General features: G+C 47.9%; 1 protein-coding gene across 5 annotated transcripts in view; it reads left to right on the forward strand.

Moving 5' to 3' along the window:
- aop (ETS variant transcription factor anterior open) overlaps positions 1-24,900 on the forward strand; it is a 219,031-nt gene that overhangs the window by 20,349 nt on the left and 173,782 nt on the right. For 2 of the 5 annotated variants that reach the window (XM_084586222.1, XM_084586217.1), the window contains exon 1: positions 3,331-5,114. The exons of 2 other annotated variants lie outside the window; for them this stretch is intronic. Coding sequence is in view for 2 of the 3 variants with exons in the window: in XM_084586217.1 (XP_084442343.1) it covers positions 4,991-5,114 (124 nt within the window). In the remaining variant the exon portion in view is untranslated. Of the gene's footprint in view, positions 1-3,326; positions 5,115-24,900 lie in introns of those variants that run through there. One more of the 5 variants, XM_084586226.1, reaches the window with a different exon arrangement.

Consider the following 24,900-nt stretch of genomic DNA (forward strand, 5'->3'; position numbering starts at 1 on the left):
TCGATTACCATAACATCTGTTATGTACAGGTTGGCCATGCAGGCGGTAACAAGATACTCGGAGAACTTCAGAACTGCTTTAGAAATTGTAGCCGCTTAGATGATACTCTGTTCGTGCTTACCCAATGCATCGAAATATCTAGAGCGGAAAGTAGACCTTTGTACTTGGCCTTCCTGGACATAAACATAAACTCTAAACATAAACGACAACGTAAACAGGGAACTCCTATAGAACATATTAAAAGGAGAAGGTATCGGTTATGAGATAATAGAGTTCCTGCAGTCAATATACCGGGATAACAAAGTAGAAAAATAATGGGAAGGGATACGAAGTACGGAAGATGTCAAAGTATGCAAAGGATTAAGACAAGGCTGTCCTCTATCACCGGTGCTGTTCATGCTTTTTATGATAAACCTGGAACGGAGGATACAAGACAGTAACCTGGGTTTTAACCTGTCATATAGATTACATGGAAAGACGGTAGAGCTGCGCCTCCCCGGTTTGATGTATGCAGACGATATTGTGCTGCTTGCTAGCTGAGAATCTGGAAGAATTGCAAACTCTAGTTAAGTATTGCGGAGACGAAGCGGGCGCTCTGGGCTTCAGTGTTAGCGCAGTTAAGTCGGGTTTGGTGATTTTCAACGGCTCAATTGACCAGGGTCTTAAAATCCAAGGCCATGAAATACCCAGAGTAGCAGAATACAAATATCTGGGGATATGGGTAAACGAAGGATTGGCATACATTTGAAAGCATGAGGAATCACTTAAGGCCAAAGGGCGAAGGAATGCCGGGATAATGAAGCATAGGGCATTGTGGGGATACAACAGGTATGAGGTTTTGAGGGGTATTTGGAAAGGAATTATGGGGGCCGGACTTACTTTCGGAAATGCGGTTTTGTGCCTAAAATCAGAGGTACAGTCGAAATTAGAAATAAATCAGAGAGCCGTTGGACGATTAGCACTAGGTGCCCACGGCAAAACCACAAATGGGGCGGTACAGGGAGATATGGGCTGGACATCTTTGGAAGTACGGGAAGCTCAGAGTAAAATATTATATGAGGACGCCTGAGGAAACTGGACAGTAACAGATGGGCAGCTAAAGTATTTAAATATTTGTACTTAAAACGCGTTGACTCACAATGGAGGAAAAGAACTAGGAAAGTAACTAGTAAGTATGCTAGTCATAAGGGCGGAGAAATAAAGAGCATTAAGCAACAGGTGAAAACCACAGAAGGTAAAAATTGGATAAATTCGATGGAAAAGAAACAGAGTGTGGAATTATACCGAAAGTGGAAAATGCAGATCAGCAAGGAAGCTTTCTTTGATAACTCAAGAGGCAGTACCCTACTTTTTGAAGCTAGATCAGGGTGGCTTAGAACACGCAGCTACAGAAAGAAATTTCACAATGAAGATGACGCATGTGCTGTATGTGGTAACTCTAGTGAAACAATTGACCATATTATACTCGAATGTAATGGTATCCATCCGGAAGTTGATGCAGGCGCAGTCACTGTTCCTGAAGCTCTGGGGTTTAGAGATACCTGTGGCCGGGTGAATAAACCGGCGGTAAAAACTAGCAAAAAATCGACTGGAAGATTGGTGGCTTAAAAGCAGAGAAGTGACATAATGGTAGTAATGTAGGAACAAAAATTTAATAAACAGAATGATGGTTTAGTTAACCATTCTAAATCATTAATTAAGATACAGGGAGAAAAATGAGCATGATAGCTACTGCTACCACCCCGTTGCAAAGGGGACGCTCCTATATTCCATCCATAGGGAGTGCCAATGATAAAACGGTCTATAGGTAGAGTGGCTCTACCATAGGTGGTCGAATTAGCCTAAACCGCTTTGGGAAGTTGAGGTATAAACCAAACTAGACCAAACCACAAAACAGCAGAGGACTCCGCAAAGCGCTGTGAGTTGGCGTCGGGGCCTGATATACTCCCCGTTTCGAGCCAGCATCCTTTGCTTTAAATGTTTCGTGGTTCTGCATAAGAGAGCAGCAAGAGATGCGCCTGTGTCCTTCATACGAAGTGGTCAGTGTCCGCCACATGCGAGTAATATCGCTGCGTCGTCTTTCTTTCTTTCTTTCTTTCTTTCTTTCTTTCTTTCTTTCTTTCTTTCTTTCTTTCTTTCTTTCTTTCTTTCTTTCTTTCTTTCTTTCCTTCTTTCTTTCTTCCTTTCTTTCGTTCTTTCTTTCTTTCTTTCTTTTCTGTATTTCTTTGCTTTCTTCTTATCTTTCTTTATCTCTCTCTCACTCTCTGTGAACTGCACGGCGCACTCTGTAGACGTCCGTAGTGCCACGACGGGGTGCAAATGTTTTGTCGTTGCGCAGCGTATAATAGCACGCGTGCCGTTGTGTTCTGACGCACAGTTCTCGGAAGAACTTCTCCCCATCAGTCAGCCTCCGATACTTTCTTTCAGCGCCTTCCCCTTTAAGCCAGTGTGTTAGAAAAGCAAATAAGTTATCGTGGAAGCTTTTAACAGCCATGACATTGTCGTGGTGGTGGCGCCAGAGTGTCCACGGGAATCGGCGTTGATGCGTGCGCTCTTATGGCTTTGCCCGGCCTCATGCTGGCGTATTAACACGAGATTTCCACCGTACGGCAGAGTCAACAAAACTACAAAATGCTTTAAAGGCAATTTTACTTTCGCTATAATGTAATCGGAGAAGACTACTCGTATAGCTAGGTTTTATGCTTCCCGGTAGCGCAGTTTTGTAGTTAGAAGCAAAAGCTGTGTAGCAGACGACGCGTGCACTTGGCGGAGTATCGTGCATTTGGGCGGCTTACCGGATATGACGTAGAAGCTGGCACTCGGGAACCATCCTCAAGTCGAGCCCATTGCGTATAGACGAACGGCGTGCACCAAAGAAAGTTCGATGCTGAAGAGTATATGTTTGCCACAAAGCTGCAGATTTTATAATTTCCGACACGATTATCATTCCAATGGGCAACAAGGCGCGCGCTTGGCATGCGTGTCACAAGTAAGAAAACAAAACAATTGTAGCCCACGTTTTGACGCTGACGATTGTTGCTTAGCAGTGCGACTTTCACAATACCCAAATATAACGCCTGCTCTCTCGCTGAAGTTTCTACAAGAAGAATGAGGCTATGGGATTTGTACCTAATATCCAAAGTGGAGTAATGACCGTCCCTTTAAAAAACGAATGTTTTGCGAGTGGTTCCTGAAACTCTTGTTTCAGTGGCGAATGCCGTATTTTATTATTAGTGCTCGCTCGAGCATTACTACAGGAAAGCACTCGTTTTAAGGAGCGACAAATTTCGTAGCAGTTGGCGGATGATTCCGATGAGGGACAACTCCGCCACTTGCCTTTCCTGGTGAGATTAGTGCGAATGAACATAAGAAAATGGCGTCGAATTCAGCCTCAGTCGTATCGTGAAGAGCAGATAAGAGCGACTAAAGATTTGAGCAGTCATTTAATGTCACCAGGGTGTTCGCTTATCACCTCTGTGTTTCCAGTCCGAGAAGTAGTTGTTTATCAGCGTGCACCGCGCGCTTGTCACTGGTGCCGTAATTACTGATTGGACCACATTTCATGGTCGCGCTGCTTTCGGGGGCCAAAAAACCGAGGCGTGAATGCGCAGGAAGTCACCGAGTGCAGCTTAGTGGAGGGATGTATTGACATTTTTATGCTCAACGGTCCCTAGGGTTGGGGACGTGAAATATGTTGGTAGTTGCTGATTAGTGTTTTCTGCGGAAACTCACGCACGTGCGTTGGCTTGGTGGTCCCCGCAGTGTGTGATGTTGAGAGGTCGACTCTGTCCCGCGACTCATTCCTGCGGACGCGAGATCAGTACATCTCAGTCTGCACTGGTAATTCGTTTTCTTTGTATGCCCTTCGCGCCGTTTAAGCTAATAAAGAGCAGCACTTGCGAAGCGCGTTCCAAGCACCCATGTGAGACGATCGCCCAGTTAAAACGACGCTAGCCAGAAACTCGAGAGGGTAGCTTCCTAAGATGCGGTTGACACGGGGCGGAGAGAGACTGCACAGGTGCATTTCTTTGCTTCTCTCGGTGGTTCCTCAGACGTCGCTGTTCAACCGCTCAGCTCGGACAGGGGATGGCTGCGTTGCGGAGGAACCAATCGTACGCAGCAGACCTGAAGGCACCTGTTCGTTGGCTGTGCAGAACTCGATTTCGGAATGACCGTGTTGCGGGTAACGCCTGCGCGTGATCCGGTGAATTTGCGAATGGTGTAAGTCATTCGCAACTTTCCGTAGCTCCGCAATCCGGGGTTACCATTGTGGTGACTGCTTCATTAGTAGTAAACTTCCATAGAAGCCATTGTTCCCCATTCAACACTGCAGTGTCCCTTTCATAGCCGCCGGAGGAATTTTAGCCTATTGAAACACCGTAAAAAAAAAAAAAAAAAAAAAAAAAAAGAAAAGGAGGCCCAACATCGATGCGGTGACGAATATCCAGCCTTAGGTCATTGAAAACTGTCCTCCCGCCTGATTGTCACAGACATTTCTGCCACAAGCGTCAAGAGCAGAGAAGATTTCTGGGCCAAAGAAGAAAGGCTGAGAATGCCATTGTTATAAAATAGGGATATCGACAGGACTACGCCCCAGGCGTTGCATCTCGTAGTAGCTGATCAACGCAGGCATCGTTTGCGGCTCTCCAGGCGTCGTGTGCCATATAATGGCGTGTCGACGCTTCATTTCATGGCGACATTGTTCTACACCTTCGGCTGATGAGACGAGCAGCGTCCGTTACACCGACTCATCGTTTCTCACAACTGGGCCGCCGCGCACGTTGGAACCACGTGTGCGCGCGCTCTGCCGCCGCAGGTTGCCTCGACACTGGCGTTGCGCTCCGGAAGTTACGCGCCGCCTTGCGAGCGCCGTCGAACGACGCAGATCTCGCCTCGAGGTCTGCGAAGGTGGTGCGGAAAGTCGCTCCGCCGCGGCTGGACCCTGCGTTGGACTACTCGCTTTTTGGCCTTGACTCGCGCCGCCGGAGAGATGCCCCGACTCGCCGCGCATCCCTCAAACCGTGTCTCGGCGGCGCGGGGGTTCCCCTGCTGCTGCGGCTGCTCCGGCGTGCTCCAGCACCGCTTGGCCGGGTTCCGGAGTGTCATCCCGCACGGTGAGCGCTGTTGGCTTGGCGCCTTCGAGAATTAATCATGGATGGAATTTAATTTATTCAAATCACAATAGCCGAGATTTATTGGTCCGCTGGGCAATTGGTACCGTCTTAATTGTGATGTATACATTTGTTGAAACGTGCATAAAGTGAGGGCATGGTTTGATTAAAATTTTTCACTAACATTGCCTTCCATCTACTCGTGACAGCACCTGTACACGTAGTGGGCAGTCGAGCAACGTGGAATGAAGAGACACCACGGTGACGAATATCTCTGCACTATGCACGGCAAAGTTGTTCGGTCATTGACCCTAATTTTTGTTTGATTGGCTTCATTGGTGTTTCTTTTTTTACTGTTCAGGCAAGGAATGATGGTTGGGAACTTTAAACACCCGTTGACGTAGCGTGAAATTGAAAAAACAAAAACAACAAAGAAAACCTGTGCTACGGAGAAGAGCGTCATCCCAACGTACATATTATGTGTTGTGTGGTAGCGCTATATGAACCACCGGATGGCCATGCTCAGGTGTACGAATTGCGTTGTTGGGTGCATTGCATCGCCAGTTGGCGATGCGCTGCACCAGGATGTGTCCCCATCGCGCGTCCTTTGTTGTCTCGCTGACACTGTTTCCGCTTCATCACGAGGTTTGTTACACTGCATGCTTCTTCATCCGTTCTTTACTCGGGCTAATTTAATTACGCTTGCTTCACTCAACGTCTTAGACTCATCTCATTACTTTGGGTGATGCGCTAAGGCCGCGTTTCAGCACCGCCACCGTAATTCACTGTCACCAGTTTCATGATACACGAAAAACAAAAGTAGGGATTTTTGAGAATTGTACCGTGATGCACACATGGTGTGGGCGCTCCTGCTCTCTTCCGCAATAGAAACGATCGTCACCCAAGCGACTAACAACGGCGTTGCACTAAAGCACCAATGGCAGAAAAGGGAAATCACGCTCTACGGGATGCAGTCAATACTGCCTCCAGAATTCCGGCCACAGAGCATATCTTTAACGAGAGTACTGCGGCTAATAAACGATGCGTGCAGTTCACTCTCGGCCCCTTTGTAGCGATCTTGAAAATAGGCGAACGGGGCACTCCATTCACAATTGGAGTTGACATCGCGCAATTTCTGTCGGGAAAAAATAAAATTTACCCATGAAAAAGTGCGTCAACTACCCACCTGCTCATAGCAGCCACTATGCGTTAGCAAACGCGTTAAAAAAGAAAAAATGACAGTATGGGTCAGGCTTAGTGTGACCAGGGCATTTAACGTTTGCTAAGCTGGTTTCATAGCCCATGTTACCCGGAGGCTGCCGTCGTTTTAATCACGCGGGGACGGCGTAGAATTGGGTTTCGTTGTAGCCCGCACTCTCAAGTAATCACTGCCTTCTTTCTCCGTTCGCCGGCGTAACATTGAGCGCCCTGCCTTCGTTGTGTGTCATATTGCCGCTAACTATTCAAACCTTTATTTGTTCTTTTTCGACAGCCTTATCAGTGTGATTCCAGCGCCCGGATCGCTTTTGTAGTCTTCGTTATCGCGAGTTGACGCTTTATCATTTCCTTTGTCGCGCAGATGGATCTCGAGTTGGTATGCCATTTTGAAAAAAGAACAACAACGACACTTTCCGTCTAAGTCGCGCTGTTCTTTTTTTTTTTTTTTTAATGGTATCTCGAAGATAACAGCCACTCGCGCGTGTTTCTACAGCGTTCCAGGTTATGCTAATCAGCGTTTGCGGCTTTATCTAGCTGTTTATTAGCCTTCTTAAATTGAGCGTTCCTGTTCGCGGCAGGTATGTTCGTAATTCGGCGACCAGCGAGGAGCACGTTTGCTGCTATCGCCGCCGCCGAGTTGTTCAGTTATTTGGTGGGTGCAAGTAAAGAGATAACTCCAGTGCTGCTATGCCTGTGCGTTCTTTTGTGATCACGACATTGACACGTGACAGTATGATGTTCCTCCCGTGTGCCGTCCACAGGTGGTCAAAATTATTCCACCACTACGGCAATAGCCTTTGTATGATGTGCCCCCCGTGTGCCGTCCACAGGTGGTCAAAATTATTCCCCCACTACGGCAATAGCCTTTGGGACGTTAAGCCTGTCGTGTTCGCGCGTCGTACGCGGTAGTTTTAAACTGTTAACTTTGTTTATTAACCAGAGAAGAGGATGCGACCAGCGTCGGCCGATGCGAAATCCGAACTGCCGGCCGAAGAACGGAGGGAACGCCCGTCCACAGATGGGACTTGATCCCTCAAACAAGGGTGAGGGAGCCCACCGTGGGGGGCGGACAGGCGGCGAGTTCTCCTGGCGACGCGCGGAGAGGGACGCCAGGGTCTGCTCTAGTCACTGAACGGACGAGGACACAGCAAAACCAAGCTAGGTGCAACCACGGTGGCCTAGAAAAGGACTCCCGCGGAAGCCTTCTCACAGCTGTGTGTTTGTGCAGATACGCGTTTCCTTTCGTGTCGGACGCCCGCCTGGAAAAGTGGTTCAGGGAAAGCTCGTCTGCGGCCAGCCTGCGACGTCAGGATGGGGCAGCTTGGTAGGCTGTCATAATATGAATACACCGGCGCGTACTGACTGTTGTTGCGGGAAGATCATTCGCGCTTCCGAGTCAAATGCTCTCGTCATGTGCCCAGTCCTGAGCGGATATACGACTGCACTGCGAGCTCTGGACGTGCCTTTATACTCGTCGCGTTTTTCGATTGCAATGCGAGTTCCTGCTCCCTCTTTAACGCCAAAAGGCGTTAGGGGCCGAAATGCAAGCGGCATCTGTCGGAAATAATGGTCTGAGATTCCGGAAATCAAATCAGGGCAGGGCCCTGAGTTGTCCTCGGCCCCTTGTCGACGGTCACCCGGGATCTAAACCCTCTGCGTGGCGAACAATCACGATACGCATGGGCCACGAAGGCTGGTTGATCCGAGGAGGGCCTGCGTTGTAGCGTGACGCAATAGCATGATTACTGTGAAAGGGGCGCTGAGGCTTCGCCTTGAGAGTAGACCCGAATGCGCCTTTTCATCCTTTAGATTCTCGACAGAGCCCGTTCCTGCGTTTCGCATCGTCGGAGTCGCCGCTGTCCCTCGTAACCAGCTCCGCAGCCGCCACCGTTCGCCGCTGCGTGTACTCCCCTTTTTTTTTTTATTTTTGCGTGTTGGCGACGGTGTTCTCCGATTGCCGAAGCGCCGGCTCTGCATCAGGGGGTGCCTGCATCTCAAGCCGAAACGCAGAGCCACGTTGACTCGGCATGAGTCAGTCGGTGCTATCTCTTCGTCGCACAACGTTCCTATGGGCCCACGCCTCCCGATGACTTAATTGCTCTCTTCGCTCCTCATCCAATGCCACCTATGTGCGGCGGCAATCAGAGCGCCCGATCGATGGAGGCGGATCTCGATATGCCGAAATGCACTGAGCTGCGCTCAAATTTCGCATTAGGGCGTAACGTAATCGTCTGCTAAGTTTGGTCGAGGGAACGGTCGGCCTCACTTTGCAGTCAATACAACGAACGGCTTTCATTCGGAGGTACACATATATCATCGGTTCGAATCCCTTTAGCAGGTGGGTCCTACATGCGAAGCAAGATGCCCTCGGCGGAATCTACGCTTGCATCACGATTTTTATAGCTGGGTGTTGCCGAGTTGGTTTTCGCGTCGCAGCCACGATAACGCCGACACGGGTTCTGTCGCGTAAAAGAGGGAACGAAGAAAAAGCGCTCTTTGGCTATCGCTCTTTTTCGCTCTGCCGGCAGCCGCGAATAAGGTAAAAACAGGATCATCACGCAATTCCAGAGGTTGTCAGCGGGCTCGTGATTAAGTGCTTGACTCTGGGCTTCCTGTCAACTCGGGAAGAGAAGGATGCGTACCGTCTTTGCCAAAAGTAACCAGGCTGCCCCGAAGGCTGGCGGAGCAAGCACGCGGCCGTGTGGCGGCGTTGCGCTCGCTGTGGCTTATCGGTACTCGTCAGCTCCGAGGGTACAACAGCTGACGTAACTTCGCACCCTCACTCTCGTCCGTTGGATAATAAAAACTAGGCGCGTATGATGTGCGGGTTGCGCTTTCATGTGTGCGAAGCCTGGTTGTGCCCAGCGAGGGTGCTCAGTATAGCGACGGGGCTATTCGATCTTCTCAGCAACTGCGGGAAACAGAAAAGATGATAGTAAACACGGTGAGCTCTTGTTGTTCATTTCTAGGACGAATATGTGCTAGGTTTGCCAGACAGTGCCGCCCTGAAATTATGGTTCCGTGAACGAGAAAGCAATCATGTGCATAGAATGGCTAAGCGTGAGGAAGGTTTCATTTTAGTTCTTTACTTAAACCAAATCTTACCTACAAGCAGTTGCAAAAAATTGTTAGAACCAATCATTACACTTATTTTTAAACAGCCTCCCCAAGGGGCTAACACAATTTTGCGAGCCTAAAAGAGAGATAAGGTGGTTTGAAAGGGTTCACAAGCTTTCCCATATCTTTGTACCAGAGTTACGACCCGTGATGTGGCACTACGCAAAGCACCTCAGAGAAAGCATATTGAAATTTCTAAGTGCGTTATCATTCTTTAATGTACAGACGCATCAAACACGCAGAGTAACGGATTGCAGAACACAAGCACGTGTAATTATATAGCAAGAAACGCGACATAATATCAGCTTCAGGGAAGTTGCCGACAAGAGCGAATAGCCTCGTAGCTGTACTGAGCGCCCTCGCTGGGCACAACCAAGCTTCGCACGCGTGAAACCGCAGCCGGCACATCATACGCGCCTAGTTTTTATCATCCAACGGGCGAGAGTGAGGGTGCGGAGTTACGTCAGCTGTTGTACCCTCGGAGCTGACGAGCACCGATAAGCCACAGGGAGCGCAACGCCGCCACACGGCCGCGCGCTTGCTCCGCCAGCCTGGTTACTTTTGGCAAAGACGGTACATTTAGAAGGCTAAGAAATTCAGAATTGAAGATGAACATTTTTCAGCTTTCGAAATTAAATGCGGTGATGACCTCGATAAAGTTGTGGACTCCCGAATCACTGAGAGCAAGTAGATGCAGTGAATCTACGACGTCCACTGAAACAAAGAAAAAAATTATTGTTGCGATCGTAGTTGTTGTTGTCATCGGTACCTGAACCGTCTTCTCTGGCTTATCGAAGCTCCGTTAAAGCGAAATAAATATCCCTGCTGTCATCAGAACGAATAATTGCGTTATAGAGCCTAAATTCTTTTTTCAGTGTACGCATTCCTTTGAAGCGCTCGCTTGTGCGCACAAGTTTCAAGCGAAGAAAAACATTCTACCGGAACAGTCGTGTTCCGCACGCTCTGAAATGTCGCGGGGCTTCGAGCATTGCCGGGTGTGTACAAAACGAAGCAGAGTCTCCTATAGCCGAGTGATGGATTGCGCGAACCACGCCGCACACGAAGGGGTATTTGTTTTGCCCGTTATTTCTTGATTCGTTCAGCACGCAGGATGTGAATACATAAATAATATAAAGAATGTCCTCGATTTCCAAGAAGTGCTGGGCTGACAGAAAGGGCGGCGTCCATTGTTGTTGATCCCGCGTCGTGAGACGAACGGCTTGAGCCGCTCTCAACACGGATCGACACAAGCTCGCCGTTTCTAGGAAAGCACCGTCATCCGTTACTTGCGCAGCTGGTATAGCGCTTTTTGATGTTTCCTTGGCGCCACGTGGTTTTCACACCGGCGACACGTGCGATAACGCTCTGCGGGATGCCTCGTCGTCCATTGGCTCTGAGTGTCGCGATTTGTTGGATGGAACTGCGTTCCGAGTGTTTGGCCGAAGAGCGTCGTTTTTCAACTTATTTTAGATACTCGAATGAAATGCAATTGCAGAGAAATGGTGGCGATATTGGGAGGATGCTGCTCGGTTGCATTCTTTGCTGCGATAAGAAATGATAATCATTGGTTGGTGTTCAATAATACGGAGAGTTGAGCTAGTTGGTACATGTTTTAAGGGAACTACAGCGCACAGTTCAACTGCAGTGTATGAGAAAGAAACACACAAAATATACTCTTTTCGCAACCAAGAGCTACACTATAGCGCCAAACTGATAACTCAGCCTTTGGAATCGACATATATTATTTCACAGTCATGAACAGTTACTCATGGTTTTTGTGAATATGAAATGCTGCGATTATTTCTCTTGTAAGTTTATCTTTGTGTCTGTACAGAATTCTGGTTTCATTAAAAAGGGGGAACACGTGATTTTTTAAAATTAGTAGTCGGTAAATAAGTAAAGTTACGGACTGAAATTCTTAGCCGAACTTCAATAAACTAACTCTAAAGTCGTGGGCAGCACAGAAGGTGACCGATGATTCCCTGACTAACGGAGGGGATTCCAAGCGAACGCCAGCAACTATGGCCGACCAGTGTGGCTTGTGAAGACACGATAATAGAGAGTTTTCGTTTAGCGTTAGCGTTAATAGCGGTGCTAACGGAAATAAAGTTAGCGTTTCGCAGAAGGCTCACCTTCAGAGCGAGTTTTAGTATAACGTTTAGCAAACGCTACACAAACTATTTTGCATGATATATCAGCGGTGGAGGGTATATTGGATAGATGGATGGATGGATCGATGGAATATAGGAGCGTCCCCTTTGAAACGGGGTGGTAGCAGTAGCTATCATGCTCATTTTTCTCCCTATATCTTAATTATTGTTTTAGATTGGTTAACTATACCATCATTCTATTTATTAAATTTTAGTTTCTGCATTACTAACTTTATGTCACTTCTCTGCTTTTAAGCCACCAATCCGAGGTGCTTGCCAGCGCCGCCTGGTAAGCAAAGTGTTCACTGAAATAAAGCAAGGCGTATGTTGAGCCGGAGGGAGCGGAGACAATCTGTCTTTGATGTCGGGAGCAAAGCAAAACGTTTAGAAGCAGACGAACGTCTGTGGCGCCTAGGGAAGCAGACGAACCTGGAAGGGCACGACGTCTGGTTTGGAAGCAAACGTGCGAAACGTTTAGAAGCAGACGAATGTTTGTTTCTGCAGGTACCAGAGACGTTCTTCTGCTTCTAAACGTTTTGCACGTCTGCTTCCAAAGGACGGTGGCGTGCCCTTCCAGCGCGGCGCTTGGCCTCTGAATTGCACATTCTACAGGCGTATTTCAACTATACCGTCGAGCGTCTTGAATGATTCACGATATCTGTCGATGTTGACATATGGGTGGAGTACGAAGAACTGTATGTGGGAGCGCATGCTCACGAGCTCGCTCGCCCTGCCTTGTTTGAAACAGGAAGTGTGGAAATGCCCCTGCAAAGCAGAAGTGGGCTGACTATATGCTGCCCAAAGAATGGTCAACTGGATACATCTGCTCTGCGCTGTTCAGGTATCCGTTCTGATTCGAAAAGAGAATTTTGAGCCACTTTACAACTGGCTTGCTGTGCCAGACACTTTCAGCAGCGCCAAAGGCCTTAAGGTCCCTGGCCGATAGGCGCTTTTTATTGCACTAAGACAACAGCTGGTGCGATTTGGAACCTATCTTCGGTCTGTATTCATCAGTGATGTCAAATGTCACGATTATCAGCTACATTGTTCGTAGTTTTCTGCACCTTTTTAGTGATGCCAAAAATCACAGCTGGCTGACGGAGGAATTCACAGCAGTGAGTATTCACACATTTATTGATTTTTTTTTTATTACTGTCGCCTACGCTTCGAATCAAAGCTAATAGCACGTGAAAAGCAGCCATTCGCGGACCACGATTGTTAAACAGCAGCTTTTCCAATGCTCGAAACAGATTCAGGTTCCTCACTTCTCGCAGCAGTGCGACGTCGTCATGAGCAGTCAAACGTAGATGCATATTTCGGTTACACCGTGCTCCGACTCTGGCGCTGGACATTTTGATTATGAGGCTTCTCATCTGCTCTCTTCTGCTCTGAGGATTGATGGACGTATGTTACGAGAACCCCGCTTGCATGCCCCTTTGAAGTGAGGCTTTTGACATTTAAAAGGTGCAATGCAAACTTCGCAGCCAGCTCAATACTTTGTCGTAAATTATAATTATATAGTAGCCAAATTCAGAAGTAAAATATAGTAATCGCCCAAACGAGGCTGGAAACTAAATCGCTGTGTTGAGAGAGGTTGCATCGTTGTAGTTGACTCCATTAGGCCTAGGATCATCAGATTCAAGACCGAACCTCAAAAAAAAAAAAATAAATAAATAAAAAAAAACCTTCCTACACCCTGCACATCGTCGTCGAAGCAAGATTAGTGAAAGCGAAAAACGACAGTACCAGTAGTTGCCCATAAATGTGCCAACCGGAACTGCAACGACTCCTTGTTCGTCTGAAGCGGACGGCTGGCCGATCTAGGGACGCCGCCATGTTTTCACGCTAAATGCGCAAAAGACGCGCGCTAAAATTGCGTGCATGCGCTAGCGCTATTTTGCTGTTAGCGTTCAACGCATGCGCATTTAAGACCCGCTATTTCGCTAATCACGCAATCGCCGCAAAGCCCGCTATATTAAATCTCTCTAATAATATGCATAGGTTGAAGATGTCAGCTGTTGCGTACTCAGGCACTCGGCGTCCACATTTTAGCTCGGCTTATCGATTAATCTCGAGGATGTTCCCATAGCGGCTTGTTTATCATGGCTTTGTACTCTGCACAAGAAAGTTTAATGATGGCGGAAAGAGGTCACCTCCCATATCCTTTAGCATCATAATTGGGAATCTTTAACCGGCCTTTATGATATGCCGATTCCTGGGTTTTTTTTCTCTCTTCCTTTTTGACGCTCATTGGCTCAAGCGACTATTGTCTACAGTTCGAAAGATGATCTTGCAAATCAAAACAGTCGCCAAGAAAGACTAGCTTAACGCGATAAAAAATAAAGGTTCGTTGCATAAGCGAGTTTGTACACATGGTGGCCTCTTCCTCGGCATTCCTGTCGCTTCCTCTCATCTTTCCGTTTCGCTCAGCGAGAGTCTGGAGACAGTTTCACTTTTAACAATGGCATTCCACCGCAGGCGACGCTTCGACGTCTCATTCGATTGCAGTGTTGTGTGCGTCTGCTCCCCTCACTGCCTTGTCGTGGCGGAGGGGCTTGCGAAACTCGATGAGCTCTGCTGTGTAGGGCCACCCAAGATAGACAGGTCACGGCAGAGAGTTCTGACAAAATGTGATTCACTGGAGAAGGTAATGGCAACCCACTCCTGTATTTCCTGCCAAGAAAACCCTATGGCCAGTCACAATACCATTAATGATATGGCGCCCGAAGATGAGCCCCCAGGTTGGAAGGCGTCCCACATGTTACTGGAGATGAACAAAGGGCGATTCCTAGTAGCTCCAGGACGAATGAAGCGGCTGGGCTAAAGCCAAAAGGACGCTCAGTTGTGGATGTGTCGGGAAGCGACCGGAAAGTCCGATGTTGCAAGGAGATATATCACGTAGTAACATGGAATGTAAGATCTATGACGCAAGGTAAACTGGATGTCGTGAAGCGAGAAACGGACAGATTGAGCATTGATATCTTGGGTATCAGCGAGCTTAAGTGGACCGGAATGGGAGAATTTAACTCCGGCGACCATTATGTCTCTTATTGTGGGCACGAATCCAAGAGAAGGAATGGGGTCGCTCTCATAGTAAACAGAAGAATGGGCAAAGCAGTGCTAGGGTACAACCCCAAAAACGATCGAATGATTTCACTTCGGATCCAAGGTCACCCTTTCAACATAACAGTTATCCAAGTCTATGCACCGACCACTACTGCTGAAGAAGCTGACGTTGAGATATTTTATGCGGACCTACAATGCCTTTTAGACCGCACCCCATCATCAGACGTAGTTTTTCTCATAGGAGACTGGAATGCTAAGGTCGGGAGTGAAGAAATATACGGAATTATAGGCAAGTTCGGTTTGGCGAGCCAAATGAAGCTGGGCAGAGGCTAGTAGAGTTTTGTCAAGAAAACAACCTGACCATAGTGAATACTCATTTTCAACAGCTCATTTTTAACAGCCTGTACCCATGGACTTCACCGGGCGGTCTGTACAGGAATCAGATCGATTATATTCTTTGCCGGCAGAGATGGAGAAGCGCTATACAAGCAGTAAAAACAAGGCCTGGGGCCGATTGTGGCACCGATCATCAGCTTCTTGTTGCCAAAATTAAGCTTCGATTGAGGAAAACGAAGAAAACTAGAAGGCCTTTCAGGTATGATCTGGATCAAATTCCATTAGAATATGCTGTGGAAGTGAGGAATCGATTTCAAGAATTAGATCTAGAAGACAGAGAGCCCGAAGAGATGTGGACTGATGTTCGTGATATAATACAAGAAGTTGCTATTAAGGTAGTTCCAAAGCAAAAGAAATGCAAGAAAGCAAACTGGTTATCTGAAGAGGCTTTGCAAATAGCTGAGGAAAGGAGGATAGCAAAAGTTATGGGGAAAGACAAAGATACAAGGTTCTCAATGCGGATTTTCAGAAAATAGCAAGGAGAGATAAGAATGCCTTCCTGAAGATACAGTGCCAAGCAGTTGAGGACAACAGCCAATTAAGGAACACAAGAGCTCTGTATAAGACAATCAAAGATATCAAAGGAAGCTTCTGTGCTAAGCTGGGCGTGATAAAGGACGAACGAGGCAAGGACCTCACTGAAGCCTCAGAGATAAAGAAGAGGTGGCAGGAATACACAGAAGAACTGTACAAGAAGGACCCGAATGTGCAAACCCAACATAAGACGGTTGTGATTACTGATCTCGAGCCGGGCATCCTGAAGGGTGAAGTTGAATGGGCCTTAGCCAACCTTGCTAAGAACAAAGCTAGCGGAATTGATGGCATTCCAGCTGAGTTGCTTCAAAACCTCAACCATGACGCTGTTAACATTCTGCATACATTATTTCAGAACATTTGGACAACCCTGCAGTGGCCACAGGATTGGAGGAGGTCAGTTTACATCCCCATTCCAAAGTAAGGCAGTGCCAAAGATTGTTCCAACTACCGCACGATCGCGCTTATTTCGCATGCTAGCAAGGTGATGTTGAAAATCCTCCAAGGTAGGCTGCAGCAGTATGTGGATCGGTGGATCGGGAGCTTCCGGACGTGCAAGCTGGGTTTCGCAAGGGCAGAGGAACTAGAGACCAAATTGCCAACCTTCGCTGGATCATGGAAAAAGCAAGAGAGTTCCAGAAACCCATCTGTCTCCTCAGGAACCTGTATCATGGGCAAGAGGCCACAGTCAGAACTGGGCATGGTCTTACTGATTGGTTTCCGATCGAGAAAGGAGTGAGGCAAGGCTGCATACTGTCGCCCTGCCTATTTAACCTATATGCAGAGTGCATCATGAGGAAGGTTGGTCTGGATGAGTCTTCAGCTGGAGTGAAGATTGCTGGAAAACGTATCAACAACCTTAGATATGCGGATGATACCACTTTAATGGCAGAAAGTGAAGTGGAACTCAAGAGACTTCTGATGCGCGTACGAGAAGAGAGTGAGAAGTTTGGGCTTAAACTGAACTTTAAAAAGACAAAGATCATGGCGTCTTGCCCTATCAAGTCCTGGAGCATCGATGGACAAGAAGTGGAAGCTGTGACAGATTTTCTCCTCTTGGGCTCCAAGATTACCTCGGAAGGAGACTGCAGCCATGAAATTAGGAGACGCCTGCTTCTGGGAAATAGAGCAATGGTTAGCCTTGACCGCCTAGTAAAGAGCAGAGACATTAGTCTGCCAACCAAGATCCGTATAACTCGTGCTATGGTCTTCCCAGTTGTGATGTATGGATGCGAGAGTTGGACTGTGAAAAAGGCTGACCGCCGAAGAATTGACGCGTTTGAATTGTGGTGCTGGCAAAGACTCTTGAGAGTTCCTTGGACTGCCGAAGGTCAAATCAGTCGATATTGTCGACCATAAACCTTGACTGCTCATTGGAGGGTCAAATTCTAAAGTTAAAGCTCAGCTACTTTGGTCATCTGATGAAAAGAGAGGAGTCGCTGGAGAAAGATTTGATGTTGGGAAAGGTTGAGGGTCGCCGGAGAAGGGGTAGGAAGCGAACGCGATGGCATCCTCGAGGCACTGCAGATGAAGTTATGTGATGTTAGGAAGATAGTGAGAGACCGGAAAGCGTGGCGTGATAAGGTCCATAGGGTCACGAAGAGTCGGACACGATTGAACGACTGAACTGTGCGTCTGCTGCAAGGCGGTCTCGTCTCTGATCTGCCCGCTTTCGCTTCTTTGCACGTAATCGCATGTGGACTTGGCGATTCATCCGAAACCCTGGCCTTCCGCCGAAATGCGCCAAATTCGATCCTTTGAAATGAGCATCACATGTGTGCGTCTATCAGATCGTTCCGACCCGGGTTCTTTTCCTGGGCATAATGTGGACAAAGCACTTTATTATTGCGCCAAACCAGCTTTATGAGCTATTTTCGACAGTTCCGAACTGCATTGCCGATGTATGTGTGAAACTTCATTTCCTTCATATAATGTCGCCATAAGTCAAAAGTAAAATAACTTTGATTATTTAATTCTAGTTAATTGCTTACTAACTGACACCTATATAGTTCTATGACGTTACATACTGTACAGTCCGTGTGCACTGACGTATCTCTCAAAGTGTTTAAAATAACGATCTGTAAACAGTAAAAGAAAAAAAGGAAAAAAAAATGGAACTATATTTCAGTTCGGGGGAAGTCTCGTCCGTCATTGGGGGCCAACGATTAACCGGTGGGCGTTCTGTGTGAAACAAGCTGCCAACACGAACCCTGCCACGCAGCATTGTCCGTCCGGAAGCAATCACCCGCGCGTTTAATTCTCAGGCGCTGATGTGAGTCATGCATATATGCGCGCTTTTAAAGGGGTCATGCCACAGTGAACCAATATGCTACAGTTTTGTGGTTTGACAGATAAGACTGGACCTTATTATTCTATTTCCGAAACTTGCGCGCCCTAGGCGCATTCCTTATTTCGAAATAAGTGGCTGAAGCTCCCACCGCGAAGCTCCTCTCACCGACAGTGATCACTACGTTGAAACGCTTGGTGACGTCACAGAGCGACGCCGTCCACCTCATCGTCTGCTGCTGTACCGGCGCCGATAAGCTGCTGATACACTGTACTGTGTTCGCGCTTGTTAACATGACTCCCAATAAGTGTACGCAGCATGTTTCTGAAAACAGAACACAGACTGCAGTGAAGCGCTATTTAGTTCAGGCATCCCTCTTCCGCCTCCGTCGTACTGCCCCACCGCTGTAAACACCGCTGGGGCTCCGGAATAGGAGCTCCACCTAGATTTAGGAAGGCCAATAGTGCCTCAGTCCAAACACCCCCTTGCTAAAGGTCCACAGAAATGGGTCACCAAGAAGGGCAAACAACGCCTGAACACTGATAGATATTGAACCACCCATCATTCTCCCGCAAAAATTTTCGATCTAGCTTCTGCAACGCCAGAGATATCGGCGATTAAAAATGACCCTTCCAATTTTCCCTCTCAACTCCTACGCCGAAGGGAGTCATAAAAAAAAAATAAAGAATACAAGCAAGTTCAAAGCTCCGCCCAGAAATACGTCACTTCGACGAACTTCCGGTTGCCGCGCGCTTGCTCGCTGGCGTACCTCGCGTCAACCCGTCCTCGCTCGCACACGCCTGAGGAGTTTGTTTGCCAGTTCGCGCAGCGTAACCGCGGTTATCGCAAATCGCGAGCTTGGCGACCTCGGTTTGCGTCGTTAGCCGAGGTTAAGGCGGCGTCTGTTGACGGAGGCTACTCGTCGGCGCGGTTTGGGGTGCGACCTGATGCCGGTCAACACCTCCGGCAACGCACTCCCTCACCAGAACAGGAGTTGGCCACCCCGGTGCAGTAATTGGCCGCAACCTCTCATGATAAGCTCTACAAAAACCCGGTCCTCAGTCACCAGCGGCAGCGGAACAACTGACCACGGCGGCGGTCAGACCTGTGACGCAGCAGGGGGTGCTAAGAATCTCTGGTTCCGCTGGACAGGCCGCCATTGGAAACTGACCCTGGCAACGTTTAATGCTAGAACCCTAGCTAGTGAAGCTAGTTTAGCAGTGCTCTTACAGGAACTAGAAGGTATGAAATGGGATGTCATAGGGCTTAGTGAGGTTAGGAGGCCGAATGAGGCATATACTGTACTGAAGGATGGACATGTACTGTGTTGTCGAGGTTTACCGGAGAGGCGACAACTAGGACTAGGTTTCCTTGTCAATAAGTACATAGCGGGTAATATGGATGAATTCTATAGTAATAATGAGAGGGTGGCAGGCATTGTATTTAGGCTTAATAAGCGGTATAAACTGAAGGTTGTACAGGCCTATGCACCTACATGTAGTTACGATGACCATGTAGTGTAAAGTTTCTACGAAGGTGTAGAATTGGCAATGCGACAAATAAAGACGCAGTATACTGTACTAATGAGCGACTTCAATGCCAAGGTAGGGAAAAAGCAGGCAGGAGACCAGGCAGTAGGTAACTATGGCATTGGTTCTACGAATAGTAGGGGGGAGTTACTAGTTGAGTTTGCAGAGCGCATTAACTGAAGAATCATGAATACCTTCTTCAGCAAACGGAAGAACAGGAAATGGACATGGAAAAGTCATAACGGGGAGACTAAAAATGAAATTGACTTCATACTGTGTTCAACCCCCGCCATTATGCAAGATGTAGAGGTAATCGGGAAAGTGCGATGCAGTGACCACATAATTGTGAGGTTCCGAATTAGCCTAAATCTGAAGAAGGAACGCAATAGATTAGTAAGAAAGAAACCCATCAACGAATTAGCGGTGAGGGGGAGGGCAGAAGAGTTCAGGATCTCGCTGCAGAATAGATATTCAGCTCTAACCGAGGATGGCGAAATTATCCTACAAGCAATGACCAATAATTTCAGAGATATCATTACTGAGTGCGCTGTGGAAGTAGGCGGTAGGATAGTTAGAGAGGGTACCGGTAAGCTGTCTAAGGAGACGAAAGATTTGATTAAGAAACGCCAGAGTATGAAAGCTTCCAATCCAACAGACCAGATAGAATTGGCCGATATAAGGAAGTATAAAATGGAGAAAATTGAGCATGCTGTAAAGAACGGGGGAAGCCTTAAAGCGGTAAAGAAGACATTGGGCATAGGCAAAAACGAGATGTATGCGATAAGGGACAAGGCGGGCAACATCATCATGAATATGGACAAGATAGTCAAAGTAGCCGAGGAGTTCTATACAGATCTCTACAGTAGCCAAAGTAGTCAGGACCGTAATGAGATTGGCGGTAGGGAAAGACAGTCAGACGTTCTACCAGTGACGAAGGACGAGATCAAGAAAGCATTAGAAACTATGAAAAGGGGGAAATCAGTTGGAAAAGATCAGATAACTACAGATTTGTTGAACGACGGGGACGATATCGTGCTAGAAAAACTGGCCACCCTCTATACGCAGTGCTTGCTGTCATCGAAGGTACCGGAACCATTGAAGAATGCAAACATTATCCTCATTCATAAGAAAGGGGAATCTAAGGACCTTAAAAATTACAGACCAATCAGCTTACTGTCAGTTACGCATAAGGTATTTACTAAGGTAATCTCTAATAGAATTAGGACAACCTTAGACTGCAATCAAGCAAAGGATCAAACAGGTTTTCGGAAACGGTACTTTATTATCGATCAAATCCATACCATCAATCAGGTGATAGAAAAATGCTCGGAATATAACCAGCCCTTACAGATAGCATTCATTGATTACGAAAAAGCATTTGACTGAGTTAAAACCTCGGCGGTGATGCAGGCATTGCGAAATCAGGGGGTAGACGAGCCGTACGTAAAAGTACTGGAATATATATATAGGGACTGCACAGCAACCATAGTTCTGCATAAAGAAAGTAACAAAATTCCCATAAAGAAAGATGTTAGGCAAGTACTCTGCAGTACTATTCACAGCTTGCTTAGAGGAAGTATTCAGAGACTTGGAATGGGAGCAGTTAGGGATAAGCGTAGATGGAGAATACCTCAGCAATCTGCGATTTGCTAAAGACATTGCCTTGCTAAGCAACTCGGGGGATGAACTGCAAATAATGATTGATGACCTAGACAGGAAAAGTAGAAAGGTAGGCTTGAAAATCAATATGCAGAAGACTAAGGTAATGTTCAACAGCCTCGGGAAGGAACAGCAGTTTACATTAGGTATAGCGAAATACTGGAAGTAGTAGGCGAATATGTCGACTTAGGACAGGTAGTAACCGCAGATCCGGACCATTAAAAGGAAATAACAAAAAGAATGAGATTGGGATGGAGCGCATTTGGCAAGCACTCGCAGATTGTGACTAGCAGCTTACCGGCATCGCTCAAGAGGAAAGTATACAACAGTTGCATCTTACCTGTACTCACCTATGGGGCTGAAACGTGGAGGCTAATCAAGAGCGTTCTACTTAAGTTGAGGACAACGCAGAGGGCTATATGGAACGAAAAATGGTAGGGGTAACATTAAGAGATAGGAAGCGTGCAGAGTGGGTCAGAGAAATAACTCAAGTTACCGACATTCTAGCGGAAATAAAAAAGAAGAAATGGGCATGGGCAGGACATGTAGTGCGAAGAGAGGATAACCGATGGTCGCTTAGGGTAACAAACTGGATTCCAAGGGAAGGAAAGCGTAGCAGGGGGCGGCAGAAAGTTAGGTGGGTGGATGAGGTTAAGAAGTTCGCAGGGGTCAAGTGGATGCAGCTAGCACAGAACCGGGTTAATTGGAGAAATATGGGAGAGGCCTTCGCCCTGCAGTGGGTAAGGCTGATGATGATGATGATGATGACGACGACTCGTCGGCGCCAGAGTGCGCGAAACGTAGATTGGGTCTGCTTCACAAAGTTATTCATTTGCCCACTGTATCACGTTTAAAGACCGATGTATAGAATATGCGGTGTCTACTGTGCCGCCTGACGTCTTCGATTACGGCCGACAGCGCAGCGACTGCGTACTGCAACCTTCTCCTGCCTGCAGTATCGTTTTAACGGCTTGTTGCTGAGCAGAACGTCAAAAAATGCGCGGGCTTATCTGTAATGAAAGTACACGAGTTTGCAACACTTGAATCACGGGATGCCGCGATAACGCTGAGGTACGTTACACTTTATCGCGGGGGTGGGGCGCGCGAGCGCGGCGAACGACGGCGCCGTGCGTGACAGTCCCTAGACGTCGCTAGGCCTAAAGTTTTTCGCTTCGAAGCCGGGGCGGTTGGCGCTTTGGAACTGATCAACGCTGTCGTAAATCGCCTACTTATGAAACTGCCTTATTGTGAATCATATCCTGCCATAGTAAAAGTATCATAGGATTATCTCTGGCGTCGCATTAATCGCAGAGCTAGTACGACAGATCTGATGAGCCGAAATGCACCAGCGGCAGCTGGCTTGAGCAGAAACTTGCTTGTATCATGGCTATCGCTGCTGGTCAGCGATCCTCACGAGGGCTTCATACTTGATATTCTATTCCATATGCCAACAAATTTTAGCACGCTTTATTTCGGACATCGGCCCCGGCCGAAACGTCGGAAATAAACCGTTGTTTTCGTTTGTGCGCCCCTACCTCATCTTGTGAGCGGTACGAAGCGATAGTGCCTCGAGAGGCGTAGTCACCTTTCGGATGGAGCGGCAGAGTTTTTGGCTGATAATTGATACAGCGGCACCGGTGTCGACGAGTGCAAGAGTATAAACACCTTGAACGATGACAGCAGTAACATTCGCGGGATTAAGACGAGGACTTTGAAATTCTGTCGAATACCCAGTTCGTGCCTCGCGAACTGCGGCGGTTAGTTTTCCGGCTGAGTAGCGGGTCGTCGGCGCATTGGCGAAATGGAGCGGCGACGTGGTGCACGATGGCGAACGACGAGGGAAGAAGTCCGGAGGATCAGGGGGTGCTGTTGGAGGACCCGATGGGACTGGGAACTGGGGGGTCAAATAAGGTGGCGCAGGCCGTGCAGCAAAGGCCATATTTATTCGGCGCCGGCAGTAGCGTGTAGTGTGCCCAGGGAAGCCGCAGTGGTAGCAAATAGGCCTGCTGTCTGAAGTGCGCCATGGAGATCGTGTCGTAAGCAAGGGGGGAGCAAAAGCTGTTGGTGCCGAACGCATGGGGGGCGAAGCATACGCTGGCTCAGGAGGTGGACTTGAAGTGACTTCGGCATACGTGCGACGCTAGGAACCGGCGCGAATGCTGGAGCGTAGCTCAATGGTGCAACGCCGGACGATGAAATTGTGTGCGTGGGGAACGGCATTGAGGGTGCGACCGGAGCTGATTGAGGAACAGGATTAGGGACGACTTCATTGCACGGCGAAGCTCCGGAACAAGGCCAGTTGGTGACGACTCCTTAACATATGGCTGCAGGGACAGTTATCGCGCGACCTTCTGGCGTGCAAAAGCCTTGATGTCTTCAGAGAGGCTAGATGACTCCCTCTTCGCGGCTAGTCCAGCGAGTGATGCATGAGGCTGGCGAATCAAAACACGCTCTTTCCGGAGCTCGTCGTAGCTTTGACAGAGGTCGTTGATTTCCTTGACCGTAGTGGGGCCTTTAGCGATGAGCATGTTGAAAGCGCCGTCATCAATTCCTGTGAGGACATGACGGATCTTAACGGCCTCGGTCATGGTCGGGTCAACGCGACGACACATATCAACTATGTCCTCAATGTAACTGGTGAACGTTTCACCGGGCAGCTGCAGTCGCGACTGAAGACGCTGTTCCGCGCGGAGTTTTCGGACGGCAGGGCGGCCAAAGACATCAGAAAATTTGGTCTTGAAATTCGCCCAGGTGGTAAAGTCCGACTCGTGGTTTTGAAACCACAGATTAGCGACGTCGCTCAAGTAAAAGATGACATTATTGAGCTTACGATTGTCGTCCCAGTTATTGTGACGGCTGACCCTTTCGTAAGTGGTCAGCCAATCGTCGACGTCGTCATCGCTGCTTCCACTGAAGGTAGCGGGGTCCCGTTGACGAAGGGCACCTGTGCAGGTGACGGGCGGAGGTAGGTGCAATAAAGTCGGCTCCGTCATTGGGGTAGTCAAAGTTCTGCTGCGATGTTCCAGGGCGAGATGGGTACACGGAACCTCAGATTGATCTCCACCAAGTGAAATGTGGATTTAATAGTTGGTTTGAACGTCTAGCGCTGGCTGTAATTCGGGTAAGCAGGATCGAATTACCAGCCGCAGGGCACAGCTTCAGCGCGAGAGATGGGCGCCGGAAACAAGCGATGATGATGGCGTTTTCCGTTCTTTGTCTTCTTTACATTATATATATATATATATATATATATATATATATATATGGCGGTTCTCTTGCGCGAGCTCAGAAAAGCATGCTAAAATTTGTTTTTCTCGTAATAATAATCGGCCCTCGAAAAGGGAATTTCAAAAGTTAATGCTCCTTGTGAAATGCCGACGCATACGGTGGGAGTTGTTTTCTCACAGCCGGTGCGGTGCCAGTGTTACTGTATGCTATATAGCTCCGCTGAGGCGTTGACGAAAATAATCATTTTCTTTACTACGAAACAGTGGGGTTGAGAGTAAATAAGGTTCATGATCGAGTGGTCCATTTACTAAAACACCTCGCTGATCTATTACAAAGTGCCATCCGCTTGGCTTCGATGCGAATTAAGTATACGTAATTTAGGCCTGGCGACGATTAGGGAGAAGCAGAGCGCCGTCGTCCTTGGCGCTCGCTGGCGCCGTTGCTCTAAGCTTGCGGCATTCAGTGCTGTAAGCCTCATGAGCTTATCATCTATTTTCTTGATGCGTCTATGGTCACACTTGGGTCCGTCAACGAGCCGCGTAAACCTGCTAAAATGAGACGGCCGGGGTTTTGGGTGCCTCGATGTAGTGCGCGCCGCGCCCTAT

The sequence above is a fragment of the Amblyomma maculatum genome, unplaced genomic scaffold (assembly GCF_055883805.1).
Source record: "Amblyomma maculatum isolate TAMU_Amacu unplaced genomic scaffold, ASM5588380v1 scaffold_15, whole genome shotgun sequence".
NCBI lineage: Eukaryota > Metazoa > Arthropoda > Arachnida > Ixodida > Ixodidae > Amblyomma > Amblyomma maculatum.